This window comes from Microcebus murinus, chromosome 21 (genome assembly GCF_040939455.1).
Source record: "Microcebus murinus isolate Inina chromosome 21, M.murinus_Inina_mat1.0, whole genome shotgun sequence".
NCBI classification, from domain to species: domain Eukaryota; kingdom Metazoa; phylum Chordata; class Mammalia; order Primates; family Cheirogaleidae; genus Microcebus; species Microcebus murinus.
This window is the reverse complement of record NC_134124.1, coordinates 10,591,418-10,611,652: the sequence shown is the minus strand read 5'-3', so window position 1 is coordinate 10,611,652 and position 20,235 is coordinate 10,591,418. Positions and strand designations below refer to the sequence as shown.

General features: G+C 49.4%; 1 protein-coding gene across 3 annotated transcripts in view; it reads right to left on the bottom strand.

The window, feature by feature from the left end:
* The window catches only part of ARHGAP26 (Rho GTPase activating protein 26), a 427,310-nt gene that overhangs the window by 12,019 nt on the left and 395,056 nt on the right, over positions 1 to 20,235 (bottom strand). For 2 of the 3 annotated variants that reach the window (XM_012748774.3, XM_012748778.3), the window contains one exon: positions 11,222 to 17,227. The exons of the other annotated variant lie outside the window; for it this stretch is intronic. In XM_012748774.3, coding sequence (XP_012604228.2) covers positions 17,139 to 17,227 — 89 coding nt within the window. In that variant the 3' untranslated portion in view covers positions 11,222 to 17,138. Of the gene's footprint in view, positions 1 to 11,221; positions 17,228 to 20,235 lie in introns of those variants that run through there. 3 annotated transcript variants of the gene reach the window in all.

Below are 20,235 nucleotides of genomic sequence, written 5' to 3'. Positions count from 1 at the left end.
TTTATATATATATCAGTTGGCCAATTAGTTTCTTTCTATTTATAGTAGAGACGGGGTCTCGCTCTTGCTCAGGCTGGTTTTGAACTCCTGACCTTGAGCAATCCGCCCACCTCGGCCTCCCAGAGAGCTAGGATTACAGGCGTGAGCCACCGCGCCCGGCCTCTAATTTTTTTCTTTTAAGAGTAAACTGTAGACCTGATGCCCTTTGTCCTTAAATAGTTACACATATTTCTAAAAAGGCTGCCTAACAATCGTGCCTCTCAAAACCTCAATGCAATTATATCCATCCTGATATTAACACTGACACAATACAGTTATCCACTCTCTAAACCTCACTCAGATTTTGCCGATTGTCCCTACCATGTCCATTCTAGCCAAAGGGAATCCAAGGTCATGTGTTGGATTTTCACTTATAACGTCTCTGGACATCTGAAATTGTTCCTAAATCTTTCTCCTTCATGACATTGCCATTTTTTTGGAGTAAATAACAGTTCTTTTGTAGGACACCCCTCAGTTTGGTCTTTCTTTCTCATGGTGAGATTCAGGTTACACATTTTTCCTGAATTTTTTCAGTTTGCAATGCCTCATAGGAGTGATATGCTGTCAATTAATCCCATTAAAAGTTACTCTCTGTTAAGGTTTCTCTACTATACAGTTACTATTTTATCCATTGTGCTTAATAAGTATCTTGTGAGGAGATACTTTGAAACTATGTAAGTCTCTTATGTGAATCATTCATTGATGACTCTTCATGACTCAAATACTATTATTATGGTTGCCAAATGGTGATATTCTAATTCTGTCATTCCTTCTACGGTTAATAGTTGGCTTTCAACTATAAGGAAGAACTTTTTTGTATGCCTTATTTATTTACTTATATCATCATAGACTCATAAATTCTTGCTTTATTCAGTTAGTTAAAATTCTCTGCTACCTTTGATACTCACTTGTCTTGGATGTTTGTCAGGGACAATGATTTCATTTAATTTTCAAAACAACTGTATGAAGTGGGATTATTATTGTCCCCATTTTGCAGATGAAGCTGAAGCTCAGAGAGATTAACTTTTGCAATGTTTGATGGGTGGATTCTCCAAATTTCTTATGCCAAATGCTCGAGAGAGAGAGAGAAGGATCCTACATATACACACACATACATATACATATGTTTTTTCTTCTAATCCTCCTGATGTTCATGCCATATAAGAATTATCTCTGCCCCTCATTCATTTTTAAAATAAGAAAGGCTTAGCGAGGTCAAGTAACCTGTCAAAAAGGCCATGATGTGAATTCAAAGGCCCACTTGAAATTCCATGATATTTTTCGAGCAGAATAGATATTCTGCCCCTTTAAGATATTTTTCCAGATGAGATACTTAAGCATCCAGTCTTTTCTGCCACTTATTCCATTCTATTTAGGATAGAGAGGAGGTAAAAGGAGAACCCGAGGCTTTGCTAGCGGCAGCCTGTATTTGTAATGATTCCTGCTTGGGGCAGAAGCTGCCCTGGCTGTAATTCACACCAAGCTAGGTGGCCGTGGTGATTTAGATCGTGCCGGAATCCTTGTGTTCTTGGAATAGTTTATGGCAATTGAGTTACTGAAAATTTAATCTCTTAAAGGGAGTGAGTTCATTCCAGTATTTAAAGGAAAATTTTACATACTGAGGTCTTACATCATACAGGGACCCTCTAATTTATCGTCTATGTAACTATGGATTTTTCCATTTTTATGCTTGTATTCATCACGGTACAGAGAAGCAACATCTCATTCATAAATCTGTGGGCCAAGGAAAGTTGCTAATATTATAACAGTGTATGCAGAGCGAGAAAATCTTGATATTTATTTTTAAAAATAAAGGGAATGTATCTGTTGAAGCATCAGTCGTGTCTAGCTTTGATCCCAGGTGACTTCAAAATGCGTTTTAAGGACCACCAGCCTCACAGTCACCCCAGGTGGTCGTTAAAAACACACAATCTGTGGCCTTATCTCACACCCACCAGATCAGAATACTTTGCTTTTAATTACAGCTCAGTAAGGTAAGCTCGGAGGTGCTGGGGCCTTTGACCAAGCCTGGTCCCCGTGGGCTCATGACAAAGCTCCTGGCTTCGTGCCAGCAATGCCACCCTTCAGGCGGGCCTCCTGACCCTTGCTGTGCCTCTTGCCCACAGCAGTCACCTAGGGAAGGAGTCATTCCATAGTGTTCAGGTGAGGCTGCCGAGCCTGGAATGGTTCTCGATCGTTCCAGTGACCTTGGGGACTGGCGCTGTGGCTGCCTCCCTCCCGCAGGGAACAGCACGGAGAGACCGCACCTGTGCCCAGGCATTCTCACGCACAGGATCCCTACGTAGCTCTTGGCAGCTCTGAGCAAAGCTTTAAGAACTTTCTTGGAAGGGGGCGGGGAACCAAACTCCTTTTTCTAGGTCTGGTTAAACCAGCGCAAATAAACAAATGGCCAGCTGTTGGTGCACAAGGCCGAGTACTGCCTGTGCCTGGGAAAGGTTACTCATCCCCAAATCAAGATCACCGTGGAGTTACTGACAACTCCAAATGGGGTATTCGTAGCTTCTCTCTAGTTTTACAGCCCACGCCCCGGACCCCATCCTCACTGAGGTTGAAACCTGCTGAGGCTGTAAAGGGAGCCAAGTTCAGGTGTCGCCTATCACTTTAGCTCCCAGGTTAGACTAAGTAGTGGTGTGCTGCTAAGTTTAACAACCGGCTCCGGGTGGGGGCTGATCTGTGGCATTTGGTGGCTTCAGTGGTGCAAATCACCCCTACCATAGCTCATTTTAAGCTATCAGCAGTGTAACAACCGGCTCACGAGATTCCTGTATATTTAACCATTGGCTCTTGTAAGCCGGGATCAGCCAACTCTGGCATACCACAGAGTTTAAGAACAAGATGCATCAGGTGTATCTGGGGCTCGAGCAAGGTTGGGGCAGGGAACTCACTCTGCAGTGCAGACAGAGGGTGAAGGGCGCAGTGCTGGATGGTTGGATCAGGCTTCTGAGGACAGAAATCCCTGTCCCCACCTGTCAAAATATTCAGCTCTTCTCCTCTAGCATCTGAGAGCAGCAACGCAGCGGAGGGCTTGAGAGTTTCACAGTTCTCAGGGCTCTTTAATAGAAACCATTCCAGGTGTTAGCAAAGGGAAGAACTTCGAGTGGGCAGAGGGAGTAGAAGGCAGTCATTTCTGACTGCATCTCCCTGAACCACCACTGCTGCATGTGTGTGTTTAAGAGCAATGGGTAACGCTAACAACAACAAGAAGTTTGTGGCAATTAGTGGCCAGCCCAACTCATGCAGGTTTCCCCACCCTGGCTGGAAAAGGGGGTGGGCTTGAGATGCACATGCCACCCTCTGTCCTGGAGTGAGACCTCAGAGTGGGAGCTCCAGGCCTGGGACTCCAGAGTAAGGGTCAGAAGCCCAGAGGCTGAAGCTGCATTGCCGCACGACCTCGGGCCGGTCACTCAGCTGCCGGAACCTCTGCTTTCCCCACTGCCAGCTGGGACCCATCATGGCTCTAGAGAAAGCTCTTCTGGTTGTAAGAAACACAAGTCACTCAGTTCACCCAAATACAATGAGGCGTTAATTACCAGCATATACAGATCATCTAGGACCCTGGAACAGGGCACAAAACACAACCAGCCTCCCTAGGAAGATAGAAAGCTGCTCAGGATTGAGGCAGCTTTTCTCTCTTTCCCTGGTTCCACTTGGTCTTTTCTCTCTGCCCCAGGCTCCTGCCTTTGGACTTGGACCCAGCACGACATGAGCACCGTGCTGGCTTGACGTCGGGAGCGCTCACCTCATGTACCCATCTCTAAGGGCAGCTTCTCTTACGGGTCAAATTCACAGGAGCAGAAATCTGACTGGCCCACAGCATGTGTTTAACCCAGGCTGCACGAGTCGCAGGACACTGGCATTCTGACAACCTTGGGCTTAGGTGTCTACTCGTGTCGAGTTTTTGGCCATGGCCAGGGAAGCAAGTGGGGAGAAATGCATGACACGCACAGCTGTCCTTTACCAGGGGCAACGAGGAGAACCCACAGAGCCCGAGGTCCCGCCCAGGACCGGCAGGCTGAATGCCGTAACGGCTGTGAAACGACTTAACGAACGTCTAGATATTGCCAACGCTTTGCAACACATTGAAGGAATTTATTTTATGATGCTGTATTATTGATTCTTGAGGACAGTGAACTCTATTAAAGCACATTTATAAATGTCCTTTTATTTAATCCAAATGACCTCAGGAGGTAAGCATTCTAATGTCCACTCTAAAGATGAGGACACGGACACTCGGAGAAGATAAATGACACCTCAAGGTCCCACAGAACCACACCTGGTGCCAGGTTTTCTGACTCCACGTCCAGTGCTCCATCCTCCTCACAAGGGATCAGACAACCCAGTGGGACAGAGGACTGTGCAGAAATCACTTTAAAGTTTTGCCCAGAGCTCAAGACTTGAGTTGTAAGCCAAAGAACGCAACTCGCATTGTTTTGAGCAGAATGAGAACTTACTGGCTAACGTGGTGGAAAAGCTCAGGTGCATCTGGACGGATGTCGTGTGGCGCCACCATTGTCGTCTCTCTCAGCACCTCTCTGAGGCCGCCCCGTCCTCAGGCTCCCTTATAAGGGGAGGAGATCGCCACCAGCAGTCCTCATGGCTCCAACTCTAGCAGGCAGAGACAGTCTCACTGTTACCAGTCCAAAAAAAAAAAAAAAAAATCCAGAAACTGATGCTCCTTGTACTTAATTTATGTCTCGGGTCCTCGTCTGAACCAACCAATCACTTTGGTGGGGTGGGTTTGATGATCTCATAGGCCAGGCCAGGGTCACCTGTTCACTATCGGATCCCGGGTTGAGGCCAGCCCCCCCAAACGCACGGCACCTGAGAAAAGGGGGAGGAGCGGCTCTCAAAGGAAAACAGGAGCTGATGCTACTAGAAGAAAGGGTAATAGGCGCCAAACAGGGAAAAACAACACGTACTCCCTTGCGGTGGGAGAAGTGAGGAGCATTCATAAGCCCGGGTTAACCTCAGGGGCCCAAGTGGGAGACGGCGCCCAGCACTTGGGTGTGGACAGAGTAGGGGCCCAGTAAATACTGAGCGAGTGAATGAGTGACAGTTGGTGCGGGTTGTGGTAGAACGATGAAGAGCTGGTGCCTCTGGGACGTCGTGGCATGCGTCCTAGAACACTGGAGAAGGGAGGCTGGGGCCCGACTGGGAAGAGCCCTGAATGCCGAGCCAACGAGCAAGAATTCTCTCCGGCCTTCTCTCTCCCTCCCTCCCTCCTTCCTCGATTTGTGTGCCGAATGGAACTTCTGAAGGTTTTTGATCAGGAGTGTGCCATGGTCAAAATCTGGTGCAGAAAAAGACCCTTGAAAACGTTAAACCGTTGTGCTTATGTGAAAGTACTCTCTTTTGTGGGCCAGGACTGCCCTCCTTGCCGTGAAGGTTTTCCTGTAAGATCTGGAATCCCTATATCTTGCAGTCCTTGAAAGAGGAAAAACGTAGGCACGTGGTGAAGGAGGAGCAGCGGGGAATCTGAGTCTGATTAGAGGCGCCTACCCCCCCCCCACGGGGCCCCCAGCCATGTCTCCCCACCCAAATGAAAGGGAAGGTCTGCACGGGGCCCCTGGAGTTTCTCAGACTCGGGGTCCTGGGACGGCCGGACAGGTTTGGGTGCGGCCCCTCCCTGGGTGTGAACACCTTCCGGGACTGAGGAGCACCTTATGCCATCCCATTCCGTACCGTAATTAGCATGATTTGTTGCCTTTTTTTTTTTATCACAACTGCCTGGAATTCCAGGGTGGAATGTCTCGACGCTAACGCACAGCTGGGATCATCTGACAACGTGAACCAGGCAGAGTCGGAAAAGTATTCGCAGAAGCCTCTGAACGACAGGATTCCTCCCTATTCTTAGGGGATCCAGTCGTGGCCTCTCGTGGCCCAGAATGGAGAACAAATGTCAGAATTTTAAAAACAAGCTCCGCGTGCTGAGTGAAGGAAGGCATCAAGGGTGCCTTGACGAACTCATTCCTCTTGGTGAATTCATTCCAGGATTGACCAAACCAGGACGGTGTCTGTCCGTTTTATATTGCAAGGACTGCTTCAAGTCTTACGCTTGCTAGCTGAAGCAACTTTCCTAAGAGGGACATTATTAAAATCTCAAGACTAGTCGACGTAAAGCGTGGGGGTCCTCACAGTGGGCCTTCAAATAAAGACAAGTGGCAGACAGAGCTCATGCTGAGAAGCCACCTGAGGGTGGGGGAGACAGCACTCACTATTCTTTCCTGGTATTATGCGTCCCTCTGCTGTGTCCTGTACAGTGCCCCCAGGGCAAAGCCCTGGCCCTGAGGACTTGGCTGGGCCCTGTGCCCATTCCCGAGTCAATCAGTCACATTGGCTGGGGGGATGTGATGATCTCATAGGCCAGGCCAGGGCCACATGTTCACCGTTGGCTCAAGGGTTGAGGCCAGCCCACGCAAGCCCATGGAGTGTGAGGTTAGGGGAGGTGTGGCACCCCAAAGAAAAAATGGGGTGCTGCTACCAGAAGAAGGGGTACTGTAGGCCAAACAGACAAAAACAACAGAGGTTTCCTTCGGGTGGGAGAAAGTGAGGTGCTTTTAGGGGTTGGAGCTTCTGGGGCCCTCTGCAGAGGTAGGGTGATACGGGAGTTCAGTTCTCATGTCCAGCCCAGTGGGGCGGAATCTCTGCTCTGTTACTTATTAACGCCGTGATTTTGAGCAAGTTACCCAATGTCATACTTGACTTCCTCATCTGCAAAATAGGGTAACAACCGCGCCTGTTCATAGGCTGATTTGAGAATTGAATAAGTTGCATGTAAAGCAGACAGTACAATGCCCATGAGGTGGAATTGCTCCGGAAATGAGACATAACTGCATCGCTGTCATCTCAACACGCCCCAGTTCGGCCCTGCCTGGAGGATGGAGGAGACCTGGGTGAGGGTCTCGGTCTATGAGCCAACCTCAGCTGACTCCCACCATTCCCGTGCCCTACAAATACTCACCCGCCATCGGCTTTGCTTTCTCATGCTCCCTCCTCTAGCTCTGACTTTTTCAAATCTCATCAGGCTCGAGAGGGGGTTTGAAATGCTATGACGATCTATTTTTGAGCATCAGCAGATTGGGTTGGAAACGCTGGTTCTCCCACAAGAAGACACATGCTCATGGGATTTCCCTGGCAATCCCATAAGAGCCTGAAGGTCTGTCATCGGCAGCTGCATCAGGGTGGGGAAAGGGACCGTTTTCAAATTGTTAAGAGAAATTTTCACATTACATGTTTCCAGCCAAGCAAAATGGCCAGGCCTTCTGCAGGGGATGCCTGCATGCCGTGTCCCCAGGGGGATGGGACCGGCCAAAGCTTGCAGCTGGAGTCCCTGGGGCTGCCCGGGGAACCAGGAGTATCTGCACAGAGCTCAAGAAATGGGGAACTATTCACCCGAGATGAGTGAGCACAGGGCTCCAAGGAGGAAAGAAAGTTCTTAATCAAAACATATCCTGCTTTTATTCCTGCCACTGCAAAACCAAAGCTGAATGTTTGCCAGGGATTGTGCTTTCTGAAGGGTTCACTGCTGAGAAGGGCAAAATGAGGTTGTTGACATCGGTTACGTGCGGGGAGGAGGCTGGTGTGGGGGATGGAAAGGCCAAAGCAAAAACAGAAGGAAAAACTTCCACCAGTCATAAAACTAATCACGTGCGATGTGATTGTTTATGCATTTATGTAAAATCACGTGTATACATATATATGTCTAAAGAAATTTTAAAAGAAGTTTTAAAAGGACATGTGGGCACTCACCACTTCCTAGCTTGTGTGTCCTCTCTGATCCTCAGTTTCCTCATCTCTACAATGGGGGTAGTTATAGTACTTCATCTGTCTTGAGGATTCAGTGATGGCTAAGTACAGTGTCTAGTAGCTAGCAAGAAAACAATCAATGCTAGCTAATAAGGTCAGTCACCGAGTGAAAACAGAAGCCGAAAGCCTAAGATGGAGGGGCAAGGGGGGTGGTGGTGAGGGTGAATAGAGTTTTCAGTTCTCCAGAAAGCTCTACCTCCTTGTGTTCCAGTCATATTGGAACCATGCCTAGCCACCTACCAGTCTCTCTCTCTCTCTTTCTCCTTTATTCCTTGCTGTCCTTCTACTTGGGATACTTCTCCATTTGCCTAAGTAGCAAACTCTTCTCTGTCTTCCAAGGTCCATCTTGAATGTCACCTCTTTTGTGACGCTTTTTCCGGTTCCTACCTCCCAGGTAAAAAAGGCTCCTCTTCCTCGGTGCCCCTACCAGCTGCCACACACAGCCAATATGGCCACCCCGCGTGGCAAACGGCGTCCCCTGAGTCCTTGCCTGTTGCCCGGGGCCAACCGTGAGCTCCCTGAGGGCACAGACCATGTCCCGTAGCTCCTGGCCCCCAGGGGGCATCACGAAGTGCTTGCTGGCCGGAAACACAAAAACGGAGGGTGATTGTTCTAGAAGGGTGACGGCCAGCTGTTCCCCACTGTAAGGAAAAACAGGACTGAAATGGATGTAGCTGCAACATGGGAAACCTCAGTGAGACACAGAGAATCCCCAGAGCCGGAGTGTCAGACACCAGCCCAGGTTCCCGCGGGACCGTGCGGAATCTCGTTGAAGGGTCTTTAAAAAAAAAAATAACTTTTTATGTTTGGGGGTGATTCTGATGTGGTTTTTCAGGAAGGCAGGCCCCCAGCTTGTGCTGAGGGTCACACAACAGCCCGAAAGGAGCCCGGATGGCAGTGGAGGGGCTTTCGGGAGGGATCGCGCCTGTGGGCGCCGGGTGGGGGTGCGACGTCTCCCTGCAGCGAGCTCGGATCCCAGTGAGCGAGCGGACGAGTGTTTCGCCAGGGCCACACAGCTAGCCTGTGTTCAAGCACCCAAGTCTAAGCACACTCGACTCTTTCTTTCCACCGCCTTGGAGAGCAACACAGGAAGGACGAGCTCGATCTGAGACAAGCGCTTCTCCCGCTGTCCCCCCTTGCTCAGCCCGCCCGCGGCTGCTGTGTCCCGGCTGGTGGCCGGGCAGAGACGGGCAAGGCCTGGTCTCCGTCCTAACTGAGCCGCTCATTAAGAGGAAGACAGGCCTCCAGCGTCTTATGGCAAATAACGGGTTAATTATCTGTAGAAAGTGCTCTGTCTCGGGAAAAGGGTGTGACAGGAGGAAGGGTGGGGACAGAAAGAGGCCATCCCTTGCTGTCATGCCGTCATCCAGTTTAACACGGGGAGGCAACATCGCTATCCCGCTTCTCTCTCACCAAGGTTCAGAAAAGGCAGGAAAAAAAAAATAAGTTTTAAGATGTCTTTGCAGTGATCTACGCCCCCAAACTCCAAAAAGATGTCCAGCCACAGCGTCAGATCAAACATTGTAACCTGCGGGCAGGCGCGGGAGGGAAGACGTGAGCTGGTGCCTGAGGAAAGGACGCGCAGGTCAAGTGCGCGCTGGCTGGCGCCGGGCAGGCATCTCGAGCCACCTGGGTTTTGGCTAATGGAGGTTGCAGCGGCCTCGTGGGGCCAATCGCAGAAGAGACTTGCTTCACAGCGTGACAGCAGTCACCAAGTGCTGTGGGACACAGTGGGTCTCAGTTTTGATCATTTCGATGCACAGCCTTCCTTCTTGGGTCCCCACTTGCCTGATGCTACTGGGCGCCGCAGGGGGGCGTTCGGAAGGACGCACCCCTGGGGTGGGCATGACCCTCCCACTGGGACGGTGATTCCAAGCTCTCCCAGGCGAGGAGCCTCCCTCGCCCTGAGCGGTCCCCATGTAGGTGACAGTCCCCTGCTGTGCAGGCCCGAGTCAGCCAATACTGACTAGTCCAGCAGAGTTAATTAGTTGCAGCTGAGCTTGGTGCTATTAAAAGCGGGGCAAGCCAATGACATTGACACACTTGGGTAGGAGAGACATGCGGGATGTTGAGTGGAGGCCGAGAAAAAAAAAAAAAAAGCTGAGAAGAAATGAGACCCAGGACTTCATTGTCTAGAAAGCAGGCAAGCACGTTGGGGAGCCGAGAAAGTCGCCCATCGCACCCATTGTCTACCATTTCCTTAATTTCCACTGTCAGGCAAGTCCCTTTCTAATCAAGGTGCTAATCACGCAGTCAGAACTGACAAGTGACAAACACCGACCAAACCACAGGACGTGACAGTCTGCGTCCTGCTCCGAGTGGCTGCTGAAAGCAAAACGAAAATGAAAATCTCTTATGTCGGGAAGACACGAAAGGTGCAGCGACCGGGCAGCCTGCTGGAAACGCTGAGGACGCAGCTGAGATGCGAACACACGCCACACCCATGTCCTCCCCTCCGTGGTGGCATCGGGGCCACCTGTGTCCCGTACTCAGCCTCCCCCACGTACAGAGTGACCCCGCACATGTAGGAAGGCTCGGGAGGCTGTACAGGCGGGGAGGGCGGCAGGTGCGTCCCCAGGGGCAAACCAGGTCCGTGAGCGGCAAAGGAGGACAACGCAGGCAGCTCGCGTGTGACCCACACATTTACACAGCCGCCCCCCTTAGAGCCAGGCACCAGGCGAGCCTCGTATCTCTTCCTCCTCTCCCCAGGGCAAGCAGCTCAGGCCAGAAGCCTCGCCCTCAATCCGGAGCCCTGGTCCCCCCACGACTCCCCCGTTCTGAGCACAGCCGCGGGCCCCGTGCTCACAGCAGGAGCTGGGAGCTCCCTGCAAACCTGGGCCCAGGCTGCAACCCAGACAGTACCTGGAAGGGGGAGGCCGATGATGCGTGTGAAAACCCAGCGATAAGGCTTGGCCCAGGACAACCCGTTATGAGTCCTGAACTACTGGCTTACAAACCGGCTGGGCGGTGGGACTGCCTATGTTCTGGCTCTTCAATTATTTTATACCGTGTTCACGAAGTTCCAGAAAACAGCTGAGCAGAAAATCAAATTTGGGAAGAATAAACCATGTATTCTAAGAGATGAAGTCAGAAATGTGACGTGGAATATGACTCCTTTGGGCTCATTAATATGCCTGATTGGCCCATTCTCAAGTTTACGGGCATTTGACCTCTTCCTGAGCAGAAAGCAAAACTTCTCAGAGCTCATCCAAAACCAGCGCTGTGGTTGTCACCAATTAATGGCAGGAACCTAGACTTGTGACCTTTGTTCATGGTCGATATATGCTTTGTTTGAAGAAATATTAAAATATGTATTGAGTCAAAACTGTCAGAAACTCAAGAAACAAATATACCACCAAATGGAAAAATCATTTAATTCAAAATCATACTTCCACTCATTTCATGGCGATTGTCACATAAACCAACCAAATGTAAGAAAGCCAAGTTTCAGAGGTCACTCAACAGAAACTGTATTTTCTTTATAGATAGATATATTTAGTGACACAAAAGCACATTTTTTTTAAAAAGTCTGAACATGGCAAAACTGTTTTCTAATAACAGGGAACAAGTTCTATTCTAGTCACAGATTACTTTTTAATTATGGAATTGGATTCTATGCACCAGTCAATAGTTAATACTGAAGTTTAAAACAGTGCATTATTTATGATTTTTTAAAAGAAAACATTAAAGTGCCATTTTATAAGTACTTTACTGATATTATATCACACAGCACTTTACAGTATACTCAAAGGTAGCCTAGATTATGAATTAAACATGCAAATATTTTCTTTTCCAAAATATGGACAAAGCTGTCTTTTAGAGTGCTTTTGAACACTAGCCTAGCATTACCTACTAAGCATTTATGGGTTTGATATTTTTTTCAACATGACTTTAAATAAGTTAACAGGGAACGTAGCCGCAGATAGTAAACCATTCCATAAATATGAACACAGTTTTAAAATGGCACTTAATTTACATCTTTGATCATTTTGATAGGCAATCAACAGCCTCTCTCATTTCCCTAATTCCCAACCTCCAGATCTTAAAGGCTACAAAGGCTCATCGACTGCCAGCTCATGCGGGCCTCTCTACAAGTCTTTGTCTTTATGTAAATATGTGCTGTACACACACACAAACACATACGAATACATATATACTTTAGAATCACCAATGTATACTTTCAGATACAAGGTTGGTTCTGGTATCTGGATACCCAAGAAAGCTGCTTGTCAACGTGTGTCTGGACGACTATGTTGAAGTCGTTGATGTAGAACGGTGCACAGTGCCTTAGCCTCTCTGGGACTCCTCCAGGTAACTCTGACATCTTGCTTATTAACACTGTGGTTCTCACTGACTACACTAAAGCGAATTTTGACACAACAGCATTTGCTACCCTTACACAGGTCTAGGACTGTGTTAAGTCTTTATTGTCTCAAGCACTTCACCTTGAGAGATGTTTTCATTGCATAATATCCTGCAAAACTTGTGCAAAAATATTAGTTGCAATTTTTTTTCTGAGTTGTTTTTTCTCCTTATTAAAGAATACTATTGATCCCTCTCTAAAAAAAAAATCCAAATTTCATCAGTATGGTTCACCTTTCTCTTTCTCTGGGGTCCCGGTGTTACTTTACATCCAACACTTTTTCTCCCAAGAATACAGGTGCTTCTATTTGAAGACCACATCCCAGCAAGGACTGGCTCTGAGTGACATCTGGATTCTCTATATGGCCTCTCCCTCCACTCTGGGAAGCTCTTTACTTAGACAAGTGATGTAGGCGGCAAAAGGGAAAAGTTAATTATTACTTGTTGGAGTCTTATCTCAGGCATGCCGTGGGATTGTGCAAGGTTCACTGCTCTGCCGCTGTTGTCATTTTGATGCTACAATTACAGAGAAGTGGTGCAGCACCCAGCAGATCGGCGTGGCTGTCAAACACAGTGAGCACGACAAGACGCATTTTTTAAACACCAGCACGGGGTGTGTGAGAGGACACCCTGCTAACTTCAAAAGGGACGTGGGGCAGGGTTGTCGAGGTAACTGATTATTGTCAGGTTTGCCAGAGATGACAGGTAACTCCCTAGACAGAGAGCAGCTAGGACATTCCTTTTAAAGTCAGGCAGCTTAGAGGCTGTTGGTTTCCTCAATCCTGGCTGCCTACTTGGGTAATTGGGTCAACTCATAACACACTCGCTACCAGGGCAAACTCTGGGTGCCATTGTGGCCACTGGTGTACCTGGGAGTCCCATGTCTGCAAAACTCGGTGAACCAGACTTGCTTTTGGAAGCAGAAGCCAGAGATGAAAGGTGCCACTAGACAGCCATGAATCAGATCATTTTGGGCTGCTTCTGTTTGCTTCCCTACCCCTCAATCATGGATGCTTTGGGGGCCTCTGTCGTCAAGACACAACTTTTCGTGTGGCTGGAGCTGCCACTTTCAGGAGACGCGAGCCCAGTTGATAGAAAAACTTTCCCTCAAGCCACAGGTACAGCACGCACAACTCTGGAGTCCTGCGCAAGTGCCTGAAGTGACCCTGTCACTAGCATGGCTCTGTCCTACCGATGCTAGTCTGGCAGGGCTTGACTGCTCATTCTCTCTCTCTCTCTCTCTCTTTGCCTCTCTGCCCAAAAAGCACTCAGCAAAAAGAGATGAACTGAAATGACATTGAAAAAGATGGTTTGGTCTGACGTAAGAAAACACATATTGGCTGTAGAAATACTAAACACACTGAGCCGAAAACTGGCTCCAATTCTAGGATACCAAGGACAGCTGCACTGTACAGGGTCCATCCTGTGTGTTAATTTCCAAAACAGGAGAGATTACCTTTTTAGTCTTGAGCAAGTCACAGTTTTACTTGCTTGGGGGCAGGGATATGAAGCCAGCTATCTTTGCATGGCATGGCATTCTCTAGCCACGGAATTCTGTGGGCAATCTACAGGAGAGACTGATCTTACTATCCCTAAAAGATTCCGGCTCTGGCTACCTGATCCCAGGGCCTAGCAAAGGAAACTCGAGGCTCTTGGGAAATGGTCTTTCCCCCTGAGACCCAATTCATTCTCCTACTCTGCCCCAAAGTTCCCTATTCAAGCAGAGAGCGTGAGGGGTGGGGGTGGGGATTGTGGAGGGGGTAAAATCTATTTTTAGGCTTCAAGTTCTTCCGACTTGTTGGCTCATATTCTGAACGGTTTTCTCCAGTTCTGTAGCTAGTGGGAGGAGGGGAGCTTGGCTGGGCAAAGGGAGACAGAGCAGCCACCTGTCACAGGCCCAGCATGGCCAACAGGGAAGCTGCGAAGGAGTCTATCTAAAAGATCCCATTGGTGGCAGCTCTGTTTCCTTCTGGCTTCAAATCAGGGCTAACTCGGGAGGGAGGGAGGTGCCTCCGGGGAGTCACGCGGGGGCCAAGTGTGCGCAGGTGTGCTTCGGCGAGGAAGCTCCCAAAGCAAGGATGTCGGCCTTCTATTCCTCTCCGTGAGCTCCAGGTAGGCTTCTGATGGGGCTGATGACAACCGAAAACGTCAAGTGTGTTAAAAGCCTGTTGTGCTCCCTCTGAACTGGAAGCACAGCGGTACAGGAATGCTCGTCCCCTCGGTCCCCATGCCCCAGTCTGCTGCTCCCAAGTGCAGAGGGAGAGGCCCACCCTGTTAGTGTATCTCCTTTCTTCTTGGGTTCTCAGTGACAGGTTCCTGGAGTCCTATCTTGGTCTTGCCCCTTCTTCATTCTTGTTCCCTGATTCAAGGGTAGCAGGCTGCCTGCCCCTGGGTGAGCTCCTGCATAACAGCTGCCGACCCCTCGGGCTGAGAAACTGAACAGTGAATCACAGCGCGGAACCCCTGATAACTCCAGAGCCACCTTTAAAGGTGTAATGGCACCATGTGTACATTCCTCTCGGAGACTGTTTCTTATCTGGGGGTTCCAGGGAAGCCGGAGGTGGAAGGGAAAGGCATAAGCATGTCTAGGAAAAGAGGAAGCAGCAGCAGATCAAGAACTAAAGATTATAAGGAGCTAGTTATTATTATTATTATTTTTTTAGAACTTACAGATGCACACAGAATTTGCAGGCTAGCTTGCTGTCATTTATAAAGCCTTAGAAGATGTGGAGAAAAGAAGCGAGGAGCACAACGATCGTTCCATCTCCTTCTGTCCTGACCTTGTGGGGTTGCCAAGAAATACACCTGAGAAGAAAAACTAAAAAATCTAACCCTGGCCCCACCTACTGAGATCCTGAGCTTCATCTTACTAAGTAGGAGTTTTCTGGAAAACTCACTGCCTGATGATGCTCTTTCCATCTCCAAATCCAAAGCCCAAGGAGGGATCAAAACCACACGTGCATAAAGACTGAACACCATCCATCCGTCACACCCACCAGCAAGAACCGAGAGAGAGCGAACACAGGAACGGCGTCCTCCTCCAGGCCAAGGAGGGGACAGAGACCTTGACTCTCTTCAACCTTGCCTCCTCTCCCCCCCTTTCAAACCCACTGTCCACCAATCAAAGCCTAAATGTGTGGAGCAACCAGCTTAAAGAATATCAAATATAAAACTTTGCCATATAGTATTTCAAATCACTCTATTTACAAGTTCATCTTTTCCAAAAAAAAAAAAATGTAAAAGATACAGTAATTCAACACAATTCAAGTTTTTCTTTTCTTCTTTGAAGTTCCCTCACGAGGAATTCCGGAAGCAGGAAACACTCTCCGGAGCAACGCTGCCGTCCGAGGGGCTCCCGGGGAGCTCGGCGGTCCCATCGGCCGCAGTTTGTCCAGAGTCACTCTCACAAGGACAGTCACATGTGGAAGATGACTGATGACTCTGCTCTTTGGAAGCCGGGTGAATTCGAAACGTCTAGGCACGGACATCCACACCCGAGGCAGTCTTCCCGAGACACAGACCCTTTGGACCAGAGAATTCCCTTTCTTAGAAGGTACCCATCCCACCCTCCAGGCCCCGACCTTCCGGTGTCTTCCTGAATCACAACAGCTTATATGAGTCTCATGCCTTGAAAGGCTGAGAATTCCCTTTTTCTGAGTGGCAGTGAACATACATGTCCTTTAAACTATAGGTGGTGGGGTTAGCCCGGGAATTATCCTTGAACACCACCAGGGCACCCACTGGTGCTCAGCGGCCTGGAGCGGGGCGAGGGGGCTGGTCAATGGTGGCTTGGAGGCGGGCAGGGGCAGGGGTGAGTGAACACGGGACATGGGGAAGCCTGCTAGATAAAGGGACCGAGTCACCCACAGGGAGGTGGCATCTTACCCTCTAGAAAGCAAACACCAGTTGCACGGAAGAACAGAAATATTAAGCCCGTATGTGGTTGAATCTCAAGAGGTTACTAGAGTTTGCTCCAAACATATCCCGATGCTGCTGAAATTCATCAGAAAGGGAACAGTTCCCAGCTGCTATCCTGTCTGCCCCAAGTAGACCACCCTAATTCCTTGATTTTTCTGCTTCGTGTTGTTGGAAAACCTTTTAATAAAAACTACCAAAAGGGGGTTGAAAAAAATGTGTCATGCGAAGAGAGTATTTTTTTTTTTTTTTTGGTTTGAGAGTAGGTTGGGTTGCCGTGGTTACCAGGCGACAACGGCAGCAGCCCGAAGTGGCAGAGAAGTTCCTAGCCTAGCGGGGAGGAGGAAGCGGGGTGGGGCGAGGGGGTGCTCCCCCATGCATGAGAGGCCTGGACCCGGCAGCTGCGGAGATGGTGAGAGATCGGATCTTACGCAAACACCGCGGTGGCCCCTCTTCACCCAGCGTGCACACAGACAGACCCGGCCGCCTGGCGCGCCGTGGGTCTCAAGTATCTAGAGGTGGGGTAGAGAGAGCGTCTACCGTAAACAAAAGCAATGGGCCCGCACGGGGCCTCCGTGCCAGTGCCTTCGCCCAGCCCTGCCTCCGCCTGTGCTCTCGGGAACTACTGCTCAACCCCACTTCCTCTTCCGCAAGGCCGGGGCTCTGGGCCACCGCTGAAACAAAATGAGTGCTCCCTGGTTAGGGCACCCGTGAGAGAGTGGCTTCGCAAGCCTCTCTCTCGGTTGTCACAACCACGCGGCCTCCTCTGCTGATTGACTTCTGTTTCGCGCCGCGTCGCCGGGGGTGGGCTGAGGTGACGGTGGGGATGGGCGACACCAAAGTTCACAGAGACGCAGTGCGTGCCGGCGGGCAGCAACGGGGAGTCAGTCACGCCACCGCCCTTCTCAGTGGCAGAGGGAAATGGCCGACGACGCCGGAATCAGCAGTTGTCATGGATACCACGTAAAGCTTAGCAGTCCCGCTGGGGCCCACGGTTAGAGGAACTCCACGTAGTTCTCCGGGATGAGGCCGGTCTTTCCGTTCAGAGTCCCCTCCAACCAGCCGGGCTCCTGAGACGGGCGAACTGTACAGGGAGGGGAGCCAACGAGAAGAGACGACGTTAGGGACCGGGCGGGAGGTGGCTGTGTGTGTGTGCGCGCGTGCGTGCGTGCGTGTGTGTGTATACACGCAGGAAGTCTGAAGGATGAACGCAATCCCTTGTTAGGTAACATGATTCTAGGACTTTTTTTTTTTTTTTTTTTTAAAGAGAGGCTCTTCCAGGAGTTTGAGGTTGCTGTGAGCTAGGCTGATGCCATGGCACTCACTCTAGCCTGGGCAACAAAGCGAGACTCTGTCTCAAAAAAAAAAAAATAAAAAAAAAAAAAATAAAGAGAGGCTCTTAACCTTTTGTGGCTGTAAGCCTTCTGATGAAGCCTGTTCTGAACTGTCTCCACAACAGAAAGGGAAATAGATGCGGACATTCAAAATTTTACATACAGTTTCAGGGGCTTCACGAACTTCCAAAGTTCTTGGTTAAAACTATAAACAAATGACAGATTTCTACTTTTCAGGTTACAGGTCAACAATTGTGGTCCATCCATCCATCCACCCACCCACCAACCCACCGACCCTGCTCCTCAGTTTCAAGCAGGTACAAAGTGTAGTGTTCACGGAGGACCGAAAAGAACTAGTCTTAAAGATATCTAGCTTCTAATCATAAATTTTACCTCCCTTCAAATCCCTACCCTCTGCTTCTAATTTCCGTGCAAATTCTCTGTGTGTGTATGTTTCTTGTCATTTTACACCCTTTGAATAGCGCCTCTCTGTTTCACCCAAACCCTCTTAGGTTTTTTTTCCGTTCTCTCCTACATGTGAGTCTGAAAACCATCCTCTTCCTCTATTGCAGCTTTCAAAATTTCTGCCCCTTTGATTTTTCAATATCCAAAGAATCTATCTATCTGCTTTCACAAAACCACACCCACCATCTACTTTTGGGAAACGTATCTCCCTGGAAATCACCGTGATATTATAAAGCTTATACGAAATCCAGCTGAGTGTGCAAAGCAGTCAATAGCAGGAAGGAAGAGAGAAGGAATCATGGGACGGAGGAGGTGGGAGTTGTTTGTGCCCGTGAGCTGCAGATACGCAGATCGCTCTGGGGAGGGGCAGGGCGTTATTCTTAATGTATTAGGACAACTCCAATTTTCCAAGATTGTTGGAAGAGAATCAATTCTCCCCTATTCCCTTCCTGGGCCACGTAAGTGACTTCCTGAGCTTGTTTTAGAAAGCACTTCCGTCCCAACGTCACACTGTAATTCTAGTTTCAGTTTGTAGGGAAAGAAGCAAGAACAGAAACCAAAGGAAGCAAAGGGGAGGTAGCAAGAGAACAGGGCTTGAGGCTTATAGAAGAGCAATGTCGAACTTGTGTAGACCTTGAACGCTTCCTTGGGGGAAGACAAGGTCAGACACCTGTTATTCAACAGTTCCCCTTCACAGACCTTGCACAATTCCACAGGCTTCAGGAGCAAACCCAAAGCAGCAAGGGTACTGTGGACGCATGACAACACGAACCCTCACAAGGAAGAGCGTGGGGGAGAGGTGTCTGGGGAGAACACATATATCTTAAAAGCAGTCTGGCCTCCCCGACTACCAAGGCCCTTCCACACCACTCTTAAATGTCAATGACACTCAAATCCCCCTGCCCTCTGCCCATCCATCTGGCTGAAGCTGACAAGACCACATCGGTCTCTGCACCTGCAAAGTGGCGACAATAAAACTCTCTCCCCTTCCGTGGATTCTTAAGAGCATTGCCGGAGCCGGCGTGGATAAAGCACTCAGCACAGTGTCAGTGCCCCACAGTCTGTCACTAGGAACCCCCCGCCCCCCTGACCAGACACTGGTCAGCAACACTCCCTCCCAGTGACCTGGGTCAGGGGCTGGTCTTGACATTCACCTAAGCTTCAGGAAGCCTCCAGTGTTTAGAGTCAAAACGAACAAATCAAGCCCACTGCCCCAATTAAAAGATGTAGAAGGAAGAAGCCAACCAAACAAAATAAAACAAAAAAAGAGACCTTTTCCGCTAGACAGCAAAGCCCTTGATTGAGATTTTGTGACTCTACTGGCTACATGTATGTAGTCCACCTCCTTCAGACTTCCTCCCTCCCGGCCAGCTGTCCAAACACGGCGCCGTTCCTGAGGCAGCAACATTAGAAAGGGAATTTGCAGACTGAGGGGGGAAGAAGAGGGGGCGAGGGAGGCCCTCCGAACACGGAGGCCGAGAGGTGTGTGACAGGGGACGGCAGAGGACGAGGCAGCCTTGGGTCCGACTGCCGACTCCCCGGAGGCTTCAAGTCAGGGTTCGTTAAAGGACAGCCCCAGGCCACGTGCATCAGAATCACCTGGACGCTTCATTAAAACTGCAGATTCCTGGGCCCCATGGCAAGCCAACGAAAGCAGAAACTCTGCGCGTGGGGCCCAGGAACCTGTATTTTTTAACTAATTCACCGAAAGTTCAGGGCTGTGACTTTTCTGGGCCCAAATGCCTCTGCAGCAAAGGTGGTAATGAGAATTCAAATGCCAATTCCCGTTAACTGACAGGAGGGAGGCAGCGCCATGCTCTCCCTTCTTGCTCTTGCCTTGTTTCCCGTCCTCACACTTTAAGGCTTGGCTGAAGCCCCAAGTCCTTCCTAAATATTTCCAAGGAATCCCTTCTGCCTGCTCCCTCCTCTAGACTCCTGGGATGCTCACAGCACACCCACCCGTCAATGGGTCCTATTAATACGCTGCTCACTTCTGCTAAGCTTCGCTTCTCTATCTAGTTTTTTTTAGTGCATTTTGGTTAGTATTCTAGCACTCCTTGGCTAGACAATATTCAGTAACACCCTTGAGAATGATGATGCAAGCTAACACCTAACAAAATGCTCGGAGCTGTCAAGTGCTCAGAGTTTCAGCTATATTGATTCATTTGACCCTCAGGAGCCCCTGCCTTTCCGCTTCAGAATGACTACAGAATTGATTCTGCGATCATCCTCATTTTACTGATGAAAAACAGGCTCAGAGAGGTTAAGCGTCTTGCCCCAAATCACACAGCTG